This window comes from Triticum aestivum, chromosome 3D (assembly GCF_018294505.1).
Source record: "Triticum aestivum cultivar Chinese Spring chromosome 3D, IWGSC CS RefSeq v2.1, whole genome shotgun sequence".
In the NCBI taxonomy this organism is placed as follows: domain Eukaryota; kingdom Viridiplantae; phylum Streptophyta; class Magnoliopsida; order Poales; family Poaceae; genus Triticum; species Triticum aestivum.
In genome coordinates this window covers 313,876,187-313,897,289 of record NC_057802.1, presented here as the reverse complement: position 1 = coordinate 313,897,289, position 21,103 = coordinate 313,876,187, and the positions used below count along the sequence as shown (strand labels likewise).

General features: G+C 43.4%; 1 protein-coding gene across 1 annotated transcript; it reads right to left on the bottom strand.

The window, feature by feature from the left end:
• Positions 1–2,019: 2,019 nt before the first annotated feature.
• On the bottom strand, positions 2,020–5,833 carry LOC123078602 (calcium-dependent protein kinase 1). Its single transcript, XM_044501161.1, has 8 exons — positions 5,085–5,833; positions 4,318–4,461; positions 4,087–4,239; positions 3,660–3,775; positions 3,403–3,570; positions 2,929–3,056; positions 2,744–2,843; positions 2,020–2,379 (listed from the first exon to the last, which is right to left on the bottom strand). The coding sequence occupies exons 1-8, from the start codon at positions 5,743–5,745 to the stop codon at positions 2,293–2,295; spliced, it is 1,557 nt and encodes a 518-aa protein (XP_044357096.1). The 5' UTR covers positions 5,746–5,833; the 3' UTR covers positions 2,020–2,292.
• Positions 5,834–21,103: the final 15,270 nt, after the last annotated feature.

Sequence of the window (21,103 nt, the reverse complement as noted above, 5' to 3'; positions counted from 1 at the left end):
CAGGTTCATGCGGCGACGAGCAGTGAAAAACGAGGGAATTGGGATGGAGGGATACGGTGATCGGAGAGGAAAGGTTGGCGAATGCATGGGTTTTGGATGGGGCGGACTGTCGAAGACCTACGTGGCGGAGGTCCGGAGTCCCGCAAGCCCCGTGGTTTGCAAGAAAATGGGTGCGCCGGCAGGTCCGTGTTGGATGGCAAAGTGCATCCGGACAGCTCAGTCCATATGTGTGTGTGGTCGTTTTAAGGGTCCATGTTGAAGATGTCCTTAACTGTCCCATCTTTTATTGACTTACCAAATAAATTTTTGTTTCATTTTGGTAAACTAATAAATGTTTTTACCCGCAAAAAAACTAATAAATGTTTAGCAAATAAAATCCTATAATTAATTTGGGTCGATAAATTACAGGCAAGATCTTATTTTATTTCGGCAGGTAAATCACGAGTAGGATTTTATTTAATTTTCGATAAAGAGTATATGTTAATATCGCGAAGATACCAATTACACCTAGCCTCTGCAACAACGCAATGCCCTAATGACATGACGGATGCACACAGCCAAAAAATAAGAAGAAACTAAAAAAGAAAGTCCCGCTACAATGTTCCAGGTCTTGCAGCGGCACAACCACCACCAAGACAACACCTGATGTCCAGATTCTCCAAAAGCGACGCCTCCAAGAAGGAAACAGTGCACCAACGCCGTCGTCGCCTGATCGTAGATCTTGGGTTTTCACCCCGGAGATAATCCCCGCTCTCAAAACAATTCATTCAACAAGACCATTGCCAGACACAACCAATTAAGGCCAGACCTTGGATTTTTACCTTGAAAGGCAAGACTTTGAACTTCACATGTGTTGTCGCCCCCACTTACATACCGCTGCTACGAATCCCGAAACTCCAAGCAAGTTCCTCGACGTTGTAGGCTCCAATCACCATTACTAGTCCTCCAATCTCATCTTCCATGACATTCTCCGCCTCTGACTTCACCATGGAGCTAATCATATCTCTTGATGGCAACAGATAGTAGAGCTTCGCACCGCTTGCTCCTTAACGGAGAACCAATCGGCACGACCAAATCCCACCCGATCCAACAATCTCCAGTCATAACACGCCTATGGGAGTTTGCCAGCGGAGCCTTCCAGAACCCGCCACTCCGGCTAGATCAGGATAAACATGCGTCAGATAGATCTTTGTCTTGGCGCAAGAGGAACCCTAGGTCTGCCGCCTTTATTCGAGCACACCAGCAGGCCCCCACACCATCGGTCGGATCAGCATCGGAGAAGGCAGCCTCAGCGCACGGCCACAAACAGTCCATGGCAGGGGGCGACCCAGATCGGACCCTTAGGCCCTGATCCGACGCACCACCGCGCCATCGGAGATTGGTGCCGACGCTGCGCACCACTCACCATGAAGACGCGGCTCCGGCTTCACTGCTTCAAGCCACAGCTACAAGCCACGCAACCCTTGAACCGTTTCCACCACTCCACAACTGCCCATGGAGCCGCCGCAATGGTGCACTCTTCTCCCCTCCGTCTTTAGATGAGAAGGACGCCACCACCGCCGCCGGCATCGACGGCCAATGGCACGCTGATGAAGGGGGCTAGAGGGGACGGGGGAGGATCCTTCGGAGTCGCCCGGGCGGAGGCGACCCGGGAGGCGGCTAGGTTTCGGATCGCCGTTGCGGATCTAGGGCCTTCCCTTCCCTCCCTTGGTAGAGAAGGTGAGGGTTGCGGGAGAGGGGTGGAGCGGCAGCACTGGAGGGAAAGGTGGCCGCCGGAGTTGGGGCTGGGGCTGCGGTGGGGTCGGGGCAGAGGCTCGATCTCAGGATTTTATTTGATATAAACACTTATCTACACAACCACATTAATAAGAACATGTAAATCCTGGGCTAACGTCTAAAATATGCAACGCATGAGCAGTTATTCTATGAAGTTCAAAATCAAAACTCGCTACTTGTAGGTGGCGCATCTGCGTCGATCACCATTTCATAGCGGACATTCAGAACCATATTTGAGCTATGTTTGTCCAGAATAATATAGCGCTGCTTAACATAATCATTAAAAAACTGTTACACAACGCCTGTTTCCATATAAATGATCAGGAGGAGTACAAATATGATCATAATACCCTCGGAGCAGCAATGGAACCGATCATGTGATCAAGGAAATACACGCCAAATCTAAAGATGAGGGACAATAACATCAAAGCGGCACATCCCTCAAAATTATTCTTGGACGATAATGGGGCCAGGAAGATGTCTAAGCGGTATTCAAGAAGTTACGGTAGAAGATAATTAGAACATGCGCCGCCGATTTGGAACAATCTCCGGGCTGTTGTTTCTCATCATGGCAACGAACTCCTGGTAGTTGATTCTTCCATCCTGAACAATTAATAAGAAGCAAATTATTAGCACCGTGATGAACTGAGCCAGGCAACCATTTGTTAACTCAAGTTGTAGCTCCAAAAATGTAAAATAGGGTCAGTAATGATTGTCATTCTCCATGGTGAAGCAGAGGTAATAATGATACATTGCACACATTCTTATTTATATTTATCTACATGAATTTAGTTCAATGCATTTATATACATCACTAATATAGATAGATGAGTAAATCCTAGCAAAGCGATGACAGCATCATGAAAGAAGTCTGACATGTGCACATGGCACACACATATCAAACTTTTCATCCCTGAACAAGTGGATTTTATGGGCAATGATTTTGATGTTTGTAACATAGACTTACATGATCTGTATCAACTTCAGCGATAATATCTTTAATTGTTTTATCATCCCCCATGTCATACTTCTTCAGAGCTTCTTCCAGCTCATCTACTGTTATGTATCTGCACACAAAGATTTCAGCAATGAGAAAAACAATGCAAACAGTCACAACTCAAAATTTTGATATTCAAGTTTAAGTTCAATTACCCGCTGTGGTCCTTATCAAAATATTCAAATGCTTTAAGTATGTGGTCTTCCTTCTCCAATCTATTCATGTGCATTGTCGCTGATACGAACTCAGAATAATCAATGGTCCCATTTCCATCAACATCAGCCTGTTTTGTAATAAAGGGAAAAAGAATAAGGACACAAAATGGCTTATGCTAGAACTACGGAAACTTGGAAACAGTAGCAAAGCACTTTTAAATGCTACCGTCAAACTCTTCCCATCAAATGAGCACACAATGATATTGTGTGGTCTACGTTGATACATCATCGTCAAGAAAGCTATGTGAAGTTGCAAGTGGCCTATTTTCTTTTTCTTTTATAAAGTAAGGTAGTTGCTTCCAAACTTCCGAACTGGATAGGTCATTTGGGTTAAACTTAGGGAATTCATATGGTATGGGAAAATGTAGCATGTCAAAAAAAACAAGAGTATATGCCTGTGGAGTACAAACATACCGCCTCCATTAACTGTGTAATTTCTGATTCAGAAATTTTGGTGCCAAGTTTTGGTAAACCAGATCTTAGCTCTTCAAGAGTAATTGTCCCACTGTTATCAGTGTCCAGGGATCTGAACATTTCTTTCAAGCCTGTAATCTCTTCCTCAGACAAGTTCTCTGCAACGATCTGGTTATAATAGAGGAAAATAGTAGACTTAGTTGCTAATGAAACTCAATGTCAGCAGGGAAGGTAAATATTATGAAGTCTTCAATAACCTTCAATGCAACTTTCTTAAGCTTGTTCATCGCCCGGAACTGCTTCATTCTACTGATAACAGTAATGTCAAGTGGCTTATCTGGAGCCTCTCCATCTTCCCTAATCCATGGGTGATCTGAATGTGTAAAGTATTAGATAAGAAACTATATTGCACATAAATGAATATTTAGTTCCTAAAAAAATATGACAGGTCTTCAACAACGAGAATAAACTCAGTAATCTACTTCTGAATTACCATAGAAGTATAACATTATTAGCAGTGCTTTTGTATCAAAAAAATACAGATGGAACACACTGGGACGAATGGCTGATGTTGATTTGATACTAACCTACTAGGCGAGTGCACATCTCTTCACAAATAAGAATGCCATGCTATGAAATGTGTGTGCAGACACATGATAACAGAAAGAGCAGTTGAATAATTACTCAAAATTTCTGCAGCAGTCAAGCGCTCTTTGGGGTCTTGCCGCAACATCTTCTTCACCAAATCTTTTGCACCATTAGATATTGAAGGCCAGGGGTCAGATGAGAAATCTATGTGACCAAGCAAGACAGCCTCAAATATGCCATCCTCATTGTCTGGAAAATAGAACATGCGTGTTAGCAGATAAATAAAAAGCAAAAAATCTAACTGAGATGAGAATTGGCACACATCACCTGCCCAAAAAGGAGGAACACCAGACAGAAGGATGTACAGAATAATCCCCGCACTCCATATGTCAGCTTCTGCTCCATAGTGCCGCTTCAGAACCTCAGGAGCAACATAATACGCACTTCCAACGAGATCCTTAAACTGCTCCCCTGTAAGATGCATAGTAAGCCTTAGCTCACTTTAAACATGCCGTGAATACAAAGAAAATTAACAGCCAGCTCTACTTTCTAATTTCTAGTGATAAACAGCACTGCAAGAACAAGAATCTTCGGTGACCAACAGTTTGCATGTGAAGCAACTGGTTTCGTCGGATAATTTTAGGTGCCATTTCTGATACACGTGCAGGCATGTTTTGCAGGTATATATGCCATCCTTTTTCCCCTCAACTATCAATCATAGAAACAACACCGTGCTCAAAGTGTAAATAATGCAAATCTACAATGCCATTTCATTATCACCTTGCGCACCAAGCCAGAACTGTCCCCAAAGTACTAAGAGTTAGATGATCGATCACTAGATCCCCATACCAACAACAGCACACAACAAGAATCAAAGCTATAATATCTATCTACAAGATCTAAGTATGACATAAGCATAAGCCAATTGCTGTCTCGTATCTAGCTCTAATTTTAGCACTTTCCCAACTTCAAACCTGTCGATCCACGGAAATCGGTTCAAAGTCAAACCAAAATCCACATCAAGTCAAACACGGGAAGAATCTCTCACAATTCAATCCATACATCCCGGCTGAGGAGTCAAATGAAGCGCTCACCGTGTTTGAAGAAGACGGAGAGACCGAAGTCAGTGGCCTTGAGCGGCGAGTCCTCCTTGTTGTTGAGAAACAAAAAGTTTTCGGGCTTGAGATCCCGGTGGAAAACCCCCATGGAGTGGCAGCTGTGCACGACGGAGACCATCTCGCGGCAGAGCAGGGCGGCGGCTCGCTCGGAGTAGTGCCCCCGCGCGATGATGCGGTCGAATAGCTCCCCGCCCTCACATAGCTCCATGATGAGGTTGACCGAGTGGCGGTCCTCGTAGGCGCCGCGGAGCTCGACGATGTTGCGGTGACCCGTGAGGTGGTGCATGATCTGCACCTCCCGTTGCACATCCTCGATGTCATCGCGGTGGACGAGCTTCCGCGTGGCGATGGACTTGCAGGCGAAGCGCTGGCCCGTAGCCTTGTGCGTGACGAGGTAGGTGACCCCGAACTGCCCCCGGCCGAGCTCGCGGCCGAAGGTGTAGGTCGCGCGCACGTCCTCCATCGGGCGTCCCAGAACGCGGCCCATGGCCACCTGTCCCGCTTCCGGCGTCGGGGCCGGGGCCGGCGCCGTCTGGGGCTTCGGCGGCGGCTGGGGTTTGGGCTGGGCCGCCGGCGGAGGGGCCGTGGCCGGCTGGTCGGCGGCGGCGCGGCGGTGGCGCGAGGTGCGGTTGCCCATTGTGTGTGAATGGGTTTGACGAGGGGAGATCGAGGCGATAGGGGGGCGGGTTTTGAAGCAGCAGCAGCTCTAGCGTGGGAGTTTTGGGGGAGAGACGACCGCGTGATCTGCGCTGCGGTGTTGGGGTGGGGGATCGATCGGGTGGGTGCGGAAGGGAAGCGAGTTGCCGGGCTGTGGCGGGGAGCTTGTCCGTCCGTGAGCCCGTGAAAGAAGTCACTGTGTGTTTCTTTCTTGTTCATTCCTCTTCAAAAGTTTAGCATGATCTGACCCTCCCAGTCATTAAGGTGTATATGATGACGAAGTTATTCGGGTAGTTTTGCGAGTGTTTTTTTACATGAAAGTACTCTTTATTAAAAGATGACCACCATAGTATCTTTACAGGGAAAAATTCATCCCTTTTATATATAAAGCAACGACCAACCACAACTCAGATACAAACCACGCCACCATAACACACGCACAACGTCCGTGAGCGCAGCAACACTGCCCCTAGTACTATAAGAGCAACCGGAGTCCTCAACCATGAACACGACACCGCGAAGAGATGAAATCGCATATGACGAACTGTGTGCTCCAAGGCGGCGCCTTTGGGAAGGTTACGACACCAGAGCGTCGCCACCGCCCGACCCGAGAATCAGAGTTTCATCTGGAGCGACACGACGGGCAATGAGAGCCACGACGACGCCTTCAAGAAGGGAATGAGCTTCGCCGTCGTCGGTCCGTCCAAAGATAGATCAGGTTTGCACTCCGGCCAACACTCACTGCCACCGAACGCCACATCCCGGCGACCACGCCGCCCACATGGCCATGGCCACCGGGCAGCACCGAGCCACGGGCTCTGCCCATGAGCACATCCAAGACCTAGACACCACCTCACCCGAGATCACCGCTACCCGACCAAAGATACGAGCGGAAAGGACCCGCCTTTCGCACCCCTGGGGGGCCCCAGCGCCGGAACCCAATAGGTCGGCCAAAACTGGCCTCCATTGACCCGTCATGTGGCACCTGGCGCGAGACGAGGTCGGTCTTGTTGTCGGGAGCGAGACGAGCTCGGTTCTCCTGCCGGGCGCGAGACGAGGTCGGTCCTGCTGCTGGGCACGAGACGAGGTCGGTCCTGCAGCCGGGCGTGAGACGAGCTCGGTCCTGCTGCCGAGCGCAAGACGAGCGATGAAATGTAGCTGGGAGAGGGCCAATCCTTCAACAGAAGTAGCGACCGGACAACGAGGAGATGAAGCGAAGGTTGAAACGGTTCGGCGCCGGAGTAGAAGTCGGCCGTCGCCGCGGGTAGAGCCGCCGAGCCACCGTGTAGCCGCGGCACCACTAGGAGGCCACCACCCATGCGCCGAACCTCCCCGCGCCACCGCCCACGACCGGAGCAACAACCACGCCAGGCTGCTGCCCAACCCGCGTAGCCCGCCCCGATCTCGACATCAGATCCAGGACGAGTGCACCGCCACCCGCCCCGCAACCGCGCAACAGTCACCCCACCCACCGATGGAGGCACGAGGAATACCTACAGGGACGGCGGAAGGAACCACCGGCGGCCACCATGCCATCCGCCGCCACCGCCGCCCGAATTCGCGTGGAACTGCACCAGATCGGGCTCCCGCGGCCGCGACGCGCGTCACCACCTCGGAGCCCACCGCGCCCTGCCACCCATCGCGACGCCGCCACCAAACGCCCGCCGCCATGCCAACGCGCCCTGCGCTGATGTCTACTGTGCAACCTTCTTCTTGTAGACTCTTGTTGGGTCTCCAAGCGTAGAGTTTTTAGGACACTAGCAATTTTCCCTCAAGTGGATGACCTAAGGTTTATCAATCCGTGGGAGGCGTAGGATGAAGATGGTCTTTCTCAAACAACCCTGCAACCAAATGACAAAGAGTCTCTTGTGTCCCCGACACACCCAATACAATGGTAAATTGTATAGGTGCACTAGTTCGGCGAAGAGATAGTGATACAAGTGTAATATAGGTAGTAGATATCGGTTTTTATAATCTGAAAATATAAAAACAGCAAGGTAACTAGTAACAAAAGTGAGCAAAACGGTATTGCAATGCTTGAAAACAAGGCCTAGGGTTCATACTTCGCTAGTGCAAAGTCTCTCAACAATGAAAACATAATTGGATCATATAACAACCCCTCAACGTGCAACAAAGAATCACTCCAAAGTTTCCATCAGAGAACGTAGGACGAAAACGTGCATCAACCCCTATGTATATATGACCCCAATGTCACCTCGGGAATCCGCAAGTTGAGTGCCAAAACATACATCAAATGAATAAATAGAACATCTCATTGTCACCACAGATATCCCATCGCAAGACATACATCATGAGTTCTCAAATGCAATACTCAATCCAACATAATGAAACCTCAAAGAGCAAGACTCAAATCATCACAAGAAAGTAGAGGGGGGAGAACACCATAAGATCCAAATATATTAACAAAGCTCGCGGTACATCAAGATCATGCCAAATCAAGAACACGAGAGAGAGAGAGAGAGAGAGAGAGAGAGAGAGAGAGATCAAACACATAGCTACTAGTATATACCCTCAGCCCCGAGGGTGAACTACTCCCTCCTCGTCATGGTGGCCGCCGGGATGATGAAGATGCCTCCGGTGATGATTTCCCCCTCCAATATAGCACTATAGGTGGAATAGAATATGATGGTGGAGGTTGTGTTACTTACAACTCAATACTAGAACAAAGATATGACTCTATATGAATGCCTCCGGCGGTTTACCGGGATGTGCAATGACCTAGCGTGACATGTACTATGTCAACTATATGATCATGCAAAGCAATATGACAATGATGGTATGTGTCATAATAAACGGAACGGTGGAAGCTGCATGGAAATATATCTCGAAATGGCTATGGAAATTCCGTAATATGTAGGTATGGCGGCTGTTTTGTGGAAGATATAAGGTGGCTTATTGATGACCCACAAGTATAGGGGATCTATCATAGTCCTTTCGATAAGTAAGAGTGTCGAACCCAACGAGGAGCAGAAGGAAATGACAAGCGGTTTTCAGTAAGGTATTCTCTGCAAGCACTGAAATTACAGGTAACGGATAGTTTTGTGATAAGATAATTTGTAACGGGTAACAAGTAATTGATGACCCACAAGTATAGGGGATCTATCGTAGTCCTTTCGATAAGTAAGAGTGTCGAACCCAACGAGGAGCAGAAGGAAATGACAAGCGGTTTTCAGTAAGGTATTCTTTGCAAGCATTGAAATATCGGTAACAGATAGTTTTGTGATAAGGTAATTTGTAACGGGTGACAAGTAATGAAAGTAAATAAGGTGCACCAAGATGGCCCAATCATTTTTGTAGCAAAGGACAAGCCTGGACAAACTCTTATATGAAGGAAAACGCTCCCGAGGACACATGGGAATTATCGTCAAGCTAGTTTTCATCACGTTCATATGATTCGCGTTCGTTACTTTGATAATTTGATATGTGAGTGGACTGGTGCTTGGGTACTGCCCTTTCTTGGACAAGCATCCCACTTATGATTAACCCCTCTCGCAAGCATCTGCAACTACAAAAGAAGTATTAAGGTAAACCTAACCATAGCATGAAACATATGGATCTAAATCAGCCCCTTACGAAGCAACGCATAAACTAGGGGTTTAAGCTTCTGTCACTCTAGCAACCCATCATCTACTTATTACTTCCCAATGCCTTCCTCTAGGCCCAAACAATGGTGAAGTGTCATGTAGTCGACGTTCACATAACACCACTAGAGGAAAGACAACATACATCTCATCAAAATATCGAACGAATACCAAATTCACATGACTACTTATAGCAAGACTTCTCCCATGTCCTCAGAAACAAACGTAACTACTCACAAATCATATTCATGTTCATAATTACAGGGGTACTAATGTGCATAAAGGATTTAAACATATGATCTTCCACCAAATAAACCAACTAGCATCAACTACATGGAGTAATCAACACTACTAGCAACCCACACGTACCAATCTAAGGTTTTGGGACAAAGATTGGATACAAGAAATGAACTAGGGTTTGAGAGGAGATGGTGCTGGTGAAGATGTTGATGGAGATTGACCCCCTCCCGATGAGAGGATCGATGGTGATGATTTCCCCTTCCCGGAGGGATGTTTCCCCGGCAGAACAGCTCAGCCGGAGCCCTAGATTGGTTCCGCCAAGGTTCCGCCTCGTGGCGGCGGTGTTTCGTCCCGAAAGCTTTCTTATTGATTTTTTCCAGGGTGAAAGACTTCATATAGAAGAAGATGGGCACCGGAGGCCTGCCAGGGGGCCCACGAGGCAGGGGGCGCGCCTAGGGGGGTAGGGCGCGCCCCCACCCTCGTGGCCAGAGTGTGGGGCCCCTCTGGTTGATTCTTTCGCCAGTATTTTTTATTAATTCCAAAACATGCCTTCGTTAAGTTTCAGGACTTTTGGAGTTGTGCAGAATATGTCTCTAATGTTTGCTCCTTTTCCAGCCCAGAAGTCCAGCTGCCAGCATTCTCCCTCTTCGTGTAAACCTTGTAAAATATGAGAGAATAGGCATAAGTATGGTGACATAATGTGTGATAACAGCCCATAATGCAATAAATATCGATATAAAAGCATGATGCAAAATGGACGTATCAATTCCAAATGTTTAGAGATAGAGGTGTCGATAAAATAAAATACGAACATGAGGGCATCATGATCATTCTTATAACAGCAACATATATAAATATTGTCATATGATTTCTTATGCTCAAGTAATAATCTATTCACAATATCAAGTATGAATCAGAAACTTCATTGAGAACTAACAAACTATCATCTCGGTCAATGAAGCAATTGCAATTTATCATAACATCAGAAAGAGTCAATATAAGAGCTTTTCAGCAAGTCCACATACTCAACTATCATTTAGTCTTTCACAATTGCTAACACTCATGCAATACTTATGGTTATGGAGTTTTAATCGGACACAGAGAAAGATAGGGGCTTATAGTGTTGCCTCCCAACCTTTTACCTCAAGGGTAATGTCAACAATAATAGTTCATGCTAACTTACATCCAATTGGATATATATATATATATATATATATATATATATATATATATATATATATATATATATATCCAATTCGCAGAGGGAAATGTGCTTGCCAAAGGATAAAATGTAAAAAAGGAAAGGTGAAGATCACCTTGACTCTTGTATAAGGTATAAGACAAAAGTAAAAGATAGGCCCTTCGCAGAGGGAAGCAGAGGTTGTCATGTGTTTTTGTGGTTGGATGCACAAAATCTTAATGCGAAAGAACGTCACTTTATATTGCCACTTGTGATATGGACCTTTATTATGCAGTATGTCGCTTTTATTGCTTCCATATCACAAGATCGTATAAAAGCTTATTTTCTCCACACTAATAAATCATACATATTTAGAGAGCAATTTTTATTGCAAGCAACAATGACAACTTACTTGAAGGATATTACTCAATCCATAGGTAGGTATGGTGGACACTCATGGAAAAACTGGGTTTAAGGATATTTGGAAGCACAAGTAGTATCTCTACTTGGTGCAAAGAATTTGGCTAGCATGAGGGGGAAAGGCAAGCTCAACATGTTGGATGATCCATGACAATATACTTTATTTCAGATATAAGAAAACATAACCCATTACGTTGTCTTCCTTGTCCAACATCAACTCTTTAGTATGTCATATTTTAATGAGTGCTCACAATCATAAAAGATGTCCAAGATAGTATATTTATATGTGAAAACCTCTCTTTCCTTATTACTTTTCCTATTAATTGCAACGATGACCAAAACTATGTTTGTCAACTCTCAACAACTACTATTCATCATACTCTTTATGTGAAGTCATTACTGTCCATAAGATCAATATGATCTCTTTATTTCTTTTTATTCTTTCTTTTATTCCCTCAAGATCATAGTAAGATAATCAAGCCCTTGACTCAAAACTAATCTTTATTATATATAACTCACAGACTCGATTACATAGAAGGATCATAAAGCAAAACTCAAAACTAAATCATACTAAAACTTGATTCTACTAGATCAAGATATTACCAAAAGGATCGAACTAAGAAAAATGGTGAAGATAGGAGTGTGATGGTGATACGATACCGGGGCACCTCCCCCAAGCTTGGCAGTTGCCAAGGGGAGTGCCCATACCCATGTGATTATATCTCTTTCCTCGGGGGTGGTGATGGTGGAGTTGTTGATAATGTAGGCTTGTCGTCCATCTTCCAAGGCATATGCTCACCATCGTAAAAGGATGATCGAGTCTCCGGGATCCTTAAATCTGCAGCCAAACCCATCCTTTTGAATCTATATTCATACTTTGGTTTTGCAGGTCATAAATCTGAGCTTGGAGGCGCTCAATTTTCTCGTGAAGCTTGAAGATGGCCTCCCCAATGTTCTTGGCATCCAGCTTGTGGTTGTTGGTGAACTCCGTGATCATTATATGATTGGCGTCGAGTCCACATTCCACCATCTCCTGGCACTTGAAAACTTGTTGCTCCATTGCCTCGAGCCTTGTCTCCACGCTTCTAGTCCTCCTTGGTCCCTCAACATCGCGGATGTGCAGCAACCCCTCACGCATCTCAATGGTTTGAGGATGTTGCAGCACTTCTGCGAGGTAGGGGTTGATGACCTTCTCTAAGAACTTGTCCTTGGGAGCACTCGGAGACATCATGGTGATCTAGATCTGTCAGAAAAACCGCTCGAAACAAAAACAGAGGATATTTGCGTGGTACGGTGGTCAAAACCTTCGGGAGATTAGATAATGAATTTTTACCGACTAAAAGAAGTATCGTGCAAGAAAACGGAGTCCGGAGAGCACACAAGGTGCCCACGAGGCAGGGGGCGCGCCCAGGGGGGTAGGGCGCGCCCTCCACCATCGTGGATGCCTCGTGTCCTCTTCGGACTACTTCTTATTTTCCTATTTTCTTAAATATTCCAAAATGGAGAAAATTGCCATTAGAACTGTTTTGGAGTCGGTTTACTTACTGTACAACATACCTATTCCTTTTCGGAGTCTGAAACGTTCTGGAAAGTGTCCCTTATATATTGCTCCGGGGTTACAGTTTCAATAACATTAGTTTCAACATTTATTGGATTACCTGAGATATAATGTTTGATTCTTTGACCATTCACCACCTTCGGATTTGTGCCTTCGAAGTTGTTGATTTTTATGGCACTGGAACGATAGACCACCTCGATAACGTAAGGACCTTCCCATTTAGAGAGAAGTTTTCCTGCAAAAAATCTTAAACGAGAGTTGAATACCAACACATAATCACCTACATTAAACTCACGCTTTTGTATCCTTTTGTCATGCCATCTTTTAACTTTCTCTTTAAACAGTTTGGCATTCTCATAGGCCTGGGTTCTCCATTCATCAAGCGAGCTAATGTCAAATAACCTCTTCTCACCGGCAAGTTTGAAATCATAATTGAGGTCTTTAATGGCCCAATATGCCTTATGTTCTAGTTCGAGAGGTAAGTGACATGCTTTTCCATAAACCATTTTATATGGAGACATACCCATAAGATTTTTATATGCAGTTCTATAGGCCCATAATGCATCATCAAGTTTCTTGGACCAATTCTGTCTGGATCTATTAACAGTCTTTTGCAAAATTAATTTGAGCTCTCTATTACTTAGTTTTACTTGACCACTAGATTGTGGATGGTATGGAGATGCAATTCTATGATTAACATCATACTTAGCAAGCATCTTACGAAAAGCACCATGAATAAAATGTGAACCACCATCAGTCATTAAATATCCAGGGACTCCAAACCTCGGAAAAATAACTTCTTTAAGCATCTTAATAGAGGTGTTATGATCAGCACTACTAGTTGGAATAGCTTCCACCCACTTAGTAATGTAATCAACAGCCACTAAAATATGTGTATACCCATTAGAGGAAGGAAACAGTCCCATATAATCAAAGCCCCAAACATCAAATGGTTCAATAACAAGTGAATAGTTCATAGGCATTTCTTGACGTCTACTAATATTACCAATTCTTTGACATTCATCACAAGACAAGACAAACTTACGGGCATCCTTGAAGAGAGTAGGCCAATAAAAACCGGATTGCAATACCTTATGTGCAGTTCTATCTCCAGCGTGGTGTCCCCCATAAGCCTCGGAGTGACACTTGCGTAGGATCTGTTCCTATTCATGCTCAGGTACACAACGTCTAATAACACCATCTACTCCTTCTTTATAAAGGTGTGGGTCATCCCAGAAGTACTGTCTTAAATCATAGAAAAACTTTTTCTTTTGCTGGTATGTGAAACTAGGTGGTATAAATTTAACAACAATGTAATTAGCATAATCAGCATACCGTGGAGTAGTACGAGAAGCATTTATGACAGCTAATTGTTCATCAGGGAAGCTATCATTAATAGGTAGTGGGTCATCAAGAACATTCTCTAACCTAGATAAGTTGTCTGCAACGGGGTTCTCAGCTCCCTTTCTATCAATAATATGCAAAACAAATTCTTGCAGCAAGAGAACCCATCTAATAAGTCTAGGTCTAGCATCTTTCTTTTCCATAAGATATTTAATAGACACATGATCAGTGTGAACAGTTACTTTAGAATCAACAATATAAGGTCGGAACTTATCACAAGCAAATACAACTGCTAAAAATTCTTTTTCAGTAGTAGCACAATTTCTCTAGGCACTGTCTAGAGTTTTACTAGCATATTGAATAACATTTAGTTTCTTATCAACTCTTTGTCCTAGAACAACACCTACAGCATAATCACTAGCATCACACATAATTTCAAAGGGTAAATTCCAATCAGGAGGCTGAACAATAGGTGTAGAAATCAGAGCTTTCTTAAGTATTTCAAATGCTTCTACACAATCATCATCAAAGACAAAAGGAACATCTTTTTGTAAGAGATTAGTGAGAGGCCTAGAGATTTTTGAGAAGTCTTTAATGAACCTCCTATAAAAACCGGCATGACCAAGGAAACTTCTTATACCTTTAATGTCCTTAGGACACGACATCTTTTCAATAGCATCAACTTTAGCTTTATCGACTTCAATACCTCTTTCAGAAATTTTGTGCCCCAGGACAATACCTTTGTTAACCATAAAGTGGCACTTCTCCCAATTCAAGACAAGATTAGTTTCTTCACATCTCTGCAAAACTCGATCAAGGTTGCTCAAGCAATCATCAAAATAATTTCCATATACGGAGAAATCATCCATGAAAACCTCAACAATCTTTTCACAAAAATCAGAGAATATAGCCATCATGCATCTTTGAAAGGTAGCAGGTGCATTGCATAAACCAAAAGGCATACGTCTATAAGCAAAGGTACCGAAAGGGCAAGTAAAAGTGGTCTTTTCTTGATCCTCTTTTGACACAGGTATTTGAGAGAAACCAGAATAACCATCTAGAAAGCAAAAATGCGTATGTTTGGATAATCTTTCTAGCATTTGATCAATAAAAGGTAAAGGGTAATGATCCTTTTTAGTAGCTTTATTTAGTTTGCGGAAATCAATTACCATTCTATAACCTGTAACGATTCTTTGTGGGATCAATTCATCTTTATCAATAGGGACAACAGTAATGCCTCCCTTCTTAGGGAGACAATGGACCGGACTTATCCACTGACTATCAGCAATGGGATAAATTATACCTGCCTCCAGAAGCTTTAGTATTTCTTTTCTTACCACTTCTTTCATCTTAGGATTTAACCGTCGTTGGTGATCAACAACTGGTTTAGCGTCTTTCTCCAATTTTATTTTGTGCTGGCATACAGTGGGACTAATGCCCTTTCAAAATAGGTCCCTGTTTAAAGAATACTTCATCTATTTCCCTTCTTTCATTCATAAACATATCATTTTCATGGTCGAGCAAATATTGTTCTAAAGGATCATTAGGAGGCATGTCAATAGAAGCAAGAGCAATAATTTCATCTTTACTAGGAAATTCTTTATCATGGGGTTGTCTATGAAATTTAGCAAAATTAAACTCATGAGACATATCCCCTAAACCAATAGTAAAAACATCCTTTTTGCAGTCTATCCTCGCATTAAAAGTATTCAAGAAGGGTCTACCAAATATAATGGGACAAAAGTTATCTTGTGGGGAACCAAGAACAAGAAAATCAGTAGGATACTTAACTTTCCCACACAAGACTTCAACATCCCTAACAATCCCAACTGGTGAAATAGTGTCTCTATTGGCAAGCTTAATTGTAACATCAATTTCCACTATCTCAGCAGGTGCAATATCATGCATAATTTCTTTGTATAAGGAGTGAGGTATTGCACTTGCACTAGCACCCATGTCACATAAGCCATGATAGCAGTGATCTCCTATTTTAACAGAAATAATAGGCATGCCTACAACAGGTCTATGTTTATTTTTAGTATCAGGTCTAGCAATTCTAATAGCTTCATCACGGAAGTAAATAACATGCCCATCAATATTATCAGCCAAGAGATCTTTAACCATAGCAATACTAGGTACAACTTTAATTTGCTCAGGGGGTGTAGGTGTTCTAGTGTTACTCTTACGAACCACAGTTGAAGCTTTAGCATGATCCTTTATTCTAACAGGGAAAGGTGGTTTCTCAATATAAGCAGTAGGAACAACATGATCAACATTATAAGTAATAGTCTGTTCTTCAACTTTAATAGGTGCAACCACTTTTACTTCAATGGGAGGATTATATTAAAACCACTTCTCCTTAGGGAGATCAACATGAGTAGCAAAGGATTCACATAAAGAATCTACTATCTCGGAGTCAAGTCCATATTTAGTGCTAAATTCACGGAAAACATCGGTATCCATAAAAGATTTAACACAATCAAACTTAGGTGTTATACCTGACTCCTTACCTTCGTCGAGGTCCCAATCTTCAGAGTTGAATTTAATTCTTTCCAATAAATCCCATTAGAATTCAATAGTCCTCATCATAAAAGAACCAGTACAAGAAGTATCGAGCATGGAGCGATTATTGAGAGAAAGCCGAGCATAAATTTTTTGAATAATAATTTCTCTTGAGAGCTCATGATTGGGGCATGAATATAACATTGACTTAAGCCTCCCCCATGCTTGAGCGATACTTTCTCCTTCACGAGGCCAAAAATTATAAATATAATTCCAATCATGATGAACCAGATGCATAGGATAAAACTTCTGATGAAATTCCAATTTCAATCGGTTGTAATTCCAAGCTCCAATATCATCACATAGCCTATACCATGTCAGTGTCTTTCCCTGCAAAGATAAAGGGAAGACCTTCTTCTTGACTTCATCCTCGGGCAAACCTCAAGCTTAAATAATCCACAAACTTCATCCACATAGATTAGATGCATATCAGGATGTAGAGTTCCATCTCCTGCATAAGGATTAGCTAGCAGTTTCTTTATCATACCCGAAGGAATTTCAAAATAAATATTTTCAGTAGGTTCAGTAGGTTGACTTAAGCCTCCCCCAAGGTTGAGCGGTGCTTTCTCCTTCGCGAGGCCAAAAATTATATATATATAATTACGATCACGATGAACAAGATGCATAGGATAAAACTTCTGATGAAATTCCAATTTCAATCGGTTGTAGTTCCATGATCCCATATCATCACATAGCCTAAACCATGTCAATGCCTTTCCCTTCAAATATAAAGGGAATACCTTCTTCTTGATAACATCCTCGGGAATACCTGCAAGCTTAAATAATCCACAACCTTCATCCACATAGATTAGGTGCAAATCGGGATGTAATGTTCCATCACCTGTGAAAGGATTAGCTAGTTGTTTCTCTATCATACCCTAAGGAATTTCAAAGTAAACATTTTCAGTAGGTTCAGTAGGTTGAGGAGCAACTCTTTGCTCTACTGGTCAGGGTGAAGATACCCCGAACAAGCCCCTTAAAGGATTATGTTCCATAGTAACAAGTGACAGCAAATTTCAGCACACTATATAAATTTTTCCTTACCAAATTCCACCTACCAAAGGTGCTTCACTCCCCGGCAACGGTGCAAGAAAAGAGTCTTCATGACCCACAAGTATAGGGGATCTATCGTAGTCCTTTCGATAAGTAAGAGTGTCGAACCCAACGAGGAGCAGAAGGAAATGACAAGCGGTTTTCAGTAAGGTATTCTCTGCAAGCACTGAAATATCGGTAACAGATAGTTTTGTGATAAGGTAATTTGTAACGGGTGACAAGTAATGAAAGTAAATAAGGTGCAGCAAGATCCCAATCCTTTTTGTAGCAAAGGACAAGCCTGGACAAACTCTTATATGAAGGAAAGCACTCCCGAGGACACATGGGAATTATCGTCAAGCTAGTTTTCATCACGTTCATATGATTCGCGGTCGTTACTTTGATAATTTGATATGTGGGTGGACCGGTGCTTGGGTACTGCCCTTCCTTGGACAAGCATCCCACTTATGATTAACCCCTCTTGCAAGCATCCGCAACTACAAAAGAAGTATTAAGGTAAACCTAACCATAACATGAAACATATGGATCCAAATCAGCCCCTTACGAAGCAACGCATAAACTAGGGTTTAAGCTTCTGTCACTCTAGCAACCCATCATCTACTTATTACTTCCCAATGCCTTCCTCTAGGCCCAAACAATGGTGAAGTGTCATGTAGTCGACGTTCATATAACACCACTAGACGAAAGACAACATACATATCATCAAAATATCGAACGAATACCAAATTCACATGACTACTTATAGCAAGACTTCTCCCATGTCCTCAGGAAAAAACGTAACTACTCACAAATCATATTCATGCTCATAATCAGAGGGGTATTAATATGCATAAAGGATCTGAACATATGATCTTCCACCAAATAAACCAACTAGCATCAACTACAAGGAGTAATCAACACTACTAGCAACCCACAGGTACCAATCTGAGGTTTTGGGACAAAGATTGGATACAAGAGATGAACTAGGGTTTGAGAGGAGATGGTGCTGGTGAAGATGTTGATGGAGATTGACCCCCTCCCAATGAGAGGATCGATGGTGATGATTTCCCCTTCCCGGAGGGATGTTTCCTCGGCAGAACAGCTCCGCCGGAGCCCTAGATTGGTTCCGCCAAGGTTTCGCCTCGTGGCGGCGGTGTTTCGTCCCGAAAGCTTTCTTATTGATTTTTTCCAGGGTGAAAGACTTCATATAGCAGAAGATGGGCACCAAAGGCCTGCTAGGGGGCCCACCAGGCAGGGGGGCATGCCCAGGGGGGTAGGGCGTGCCCCCACCCTCGTGGCCTGGGTGTGGGCCACCTCTGGTTGATTCTTTCGCTAGTATTTTTTATTAACTCCAAAACGTGCCTCCGTGAAGTTTCAGAACTTTTGGAGTTGTGCAGAATAGGTCTCTAATATTTGCTCCATTTCCAGCCCAAAATTCCAGCTGCCGGCATTCTCCCTCTTCGTGTAAACCTTGTAAAATATGAGAGAATAGGCATAAGTATGGTGACATAATGTGTAATAACAGCCCATAATGCAATAAATATCGATATAAAAGCATGATGCAAAATGGACGTATTAGTAATGAAAGTAAATAAGGTGCAGCAAGATGGCCCAATCCTTTTTGTAGCAAAGGACAAGCCTGGACAAACTCTTATATAATGGAAAGCGCTCCCGAGGACACATGGGAATTATCGTCAAGCTAGTTTTCATCAAGCTCATATTATTCGTGCTCGTTACTTTGATAATTTCATATGTGGGTGGACCGGTGCTTGGGTACTGCCCTTCCTTGGACAAGCATCCCACTTATGATTAACCCCTCTTGCAAGCATTCGCAACTACAAAAGAAGTATTAAGGTAAACCTAACCATTGCATGAAACATATGGATCCAAATCAGCCCCTTACGAAGCAACACATAAACTAGGGTTTAAGCTTCTGTCACTCTAGCAACCCATCATCTACTTATTACTTCCCAATGCCTTCCTCTAGGCCCAAACAATGGTGAAGTGTCATGTAGTCAACGTTCACATAACACCACTAGAGGAAAGACAACATACATCTCATCAAAATATCGAACGAATACCAAATTCACATGACTACTTATAGCAAGAATTCTCCCATGTCCTCAGGAACAAATGTAACTACTCACAAATCATATTCATATTCATCATCAGAGGGGTATTAATATGCATACAGGATCTGAACATATGATCTTCCACCAAATAAACCAACTAGCATCAACTACAAGGAGTAATCAACACTACTAGCAACCCACAGGTACCAATCTGAGGTTTTGGGACAAAGATTGGATACAAGAGATGAACTAGGGTTTGAGAGGAGATGGTGCTGGTGAAGATGTTGATGGAGATTGACCCCCTCCCGATGAGAGGATCGATGGTGATGACGATGGTGATGATTTCCCCCTCTCGGAGGGATGTTTCCCCGGCCGAACAGCTCCGCCGGAGCCCTAGATTGGTTTCGCCAGGTTCTGCCTCATGGCGGTGGTGCTTCGTCCCGAAAGCTTGCTTATGAATTTTTCCAAGGCGAAAGACTTCATATAGCAGAAGATGGGCACCAGAGGCCTGCCAGGGGGCCCACGAGGCAGGGGGCGCGCCCAGGGGGTAGGGCGCGCCCCCCATCCTCGTGGATAGTGGGTAGCCCCCTCTGGTAGTTTCTTCGCCCAATATTTTTTATATATTCTGAAACTGACTTCCATGGAGTTTCAGGACTTTTGGAGTTGTGCAGAATAGGTCTCTAATATTTGCTCCTTTTCCAGCCCAGAATTCCAGCTGCCGGCATTCTCCCTCTTCATGTAAACCTTGTAAAATAAGATAGAATAGGCATAAGTATTGTGACATAATGTGTAATAACAGCCCATAAGTCAATAGATATCGATATAAAAGCATCATGCAAAATGGACGTATCAACTCCCCCAAGCTTAGACCTCACTTGTCCTCAAGCGGAAGCCGGTATCGAAAAATATATCCACATGTTTAGAGATAGAGGTGTCGATAAAATAAAATACGGACTTGAGGGCATCATGATCATTCTTATAACAGCAACATATATATATATTGTCATATGATTTCTTATGCTAAAGTAACAATCTATTCACAATGTCAAGTATGAATCAGAAACTTCACTGAAAACTAACAAACTATGATCTCGGTCATTGAAGCAATTGCAATTTATCATAACATCGGAAAGAGTCAATATAAGAGCTTTTCAGCAAGTCCACATACTCAACTATCATTTAGTCTTTCACAATTGCTAACACTCACGCAATACTTATGGGTATGGAGTTTTAATCGGACACAGAGAAAGATAGGGGCTTATAGTTTTGCCTCCCAACCTTTTACCTCAAGGGTAATGTCAACAATAATAGTTTATGATAACTTACAT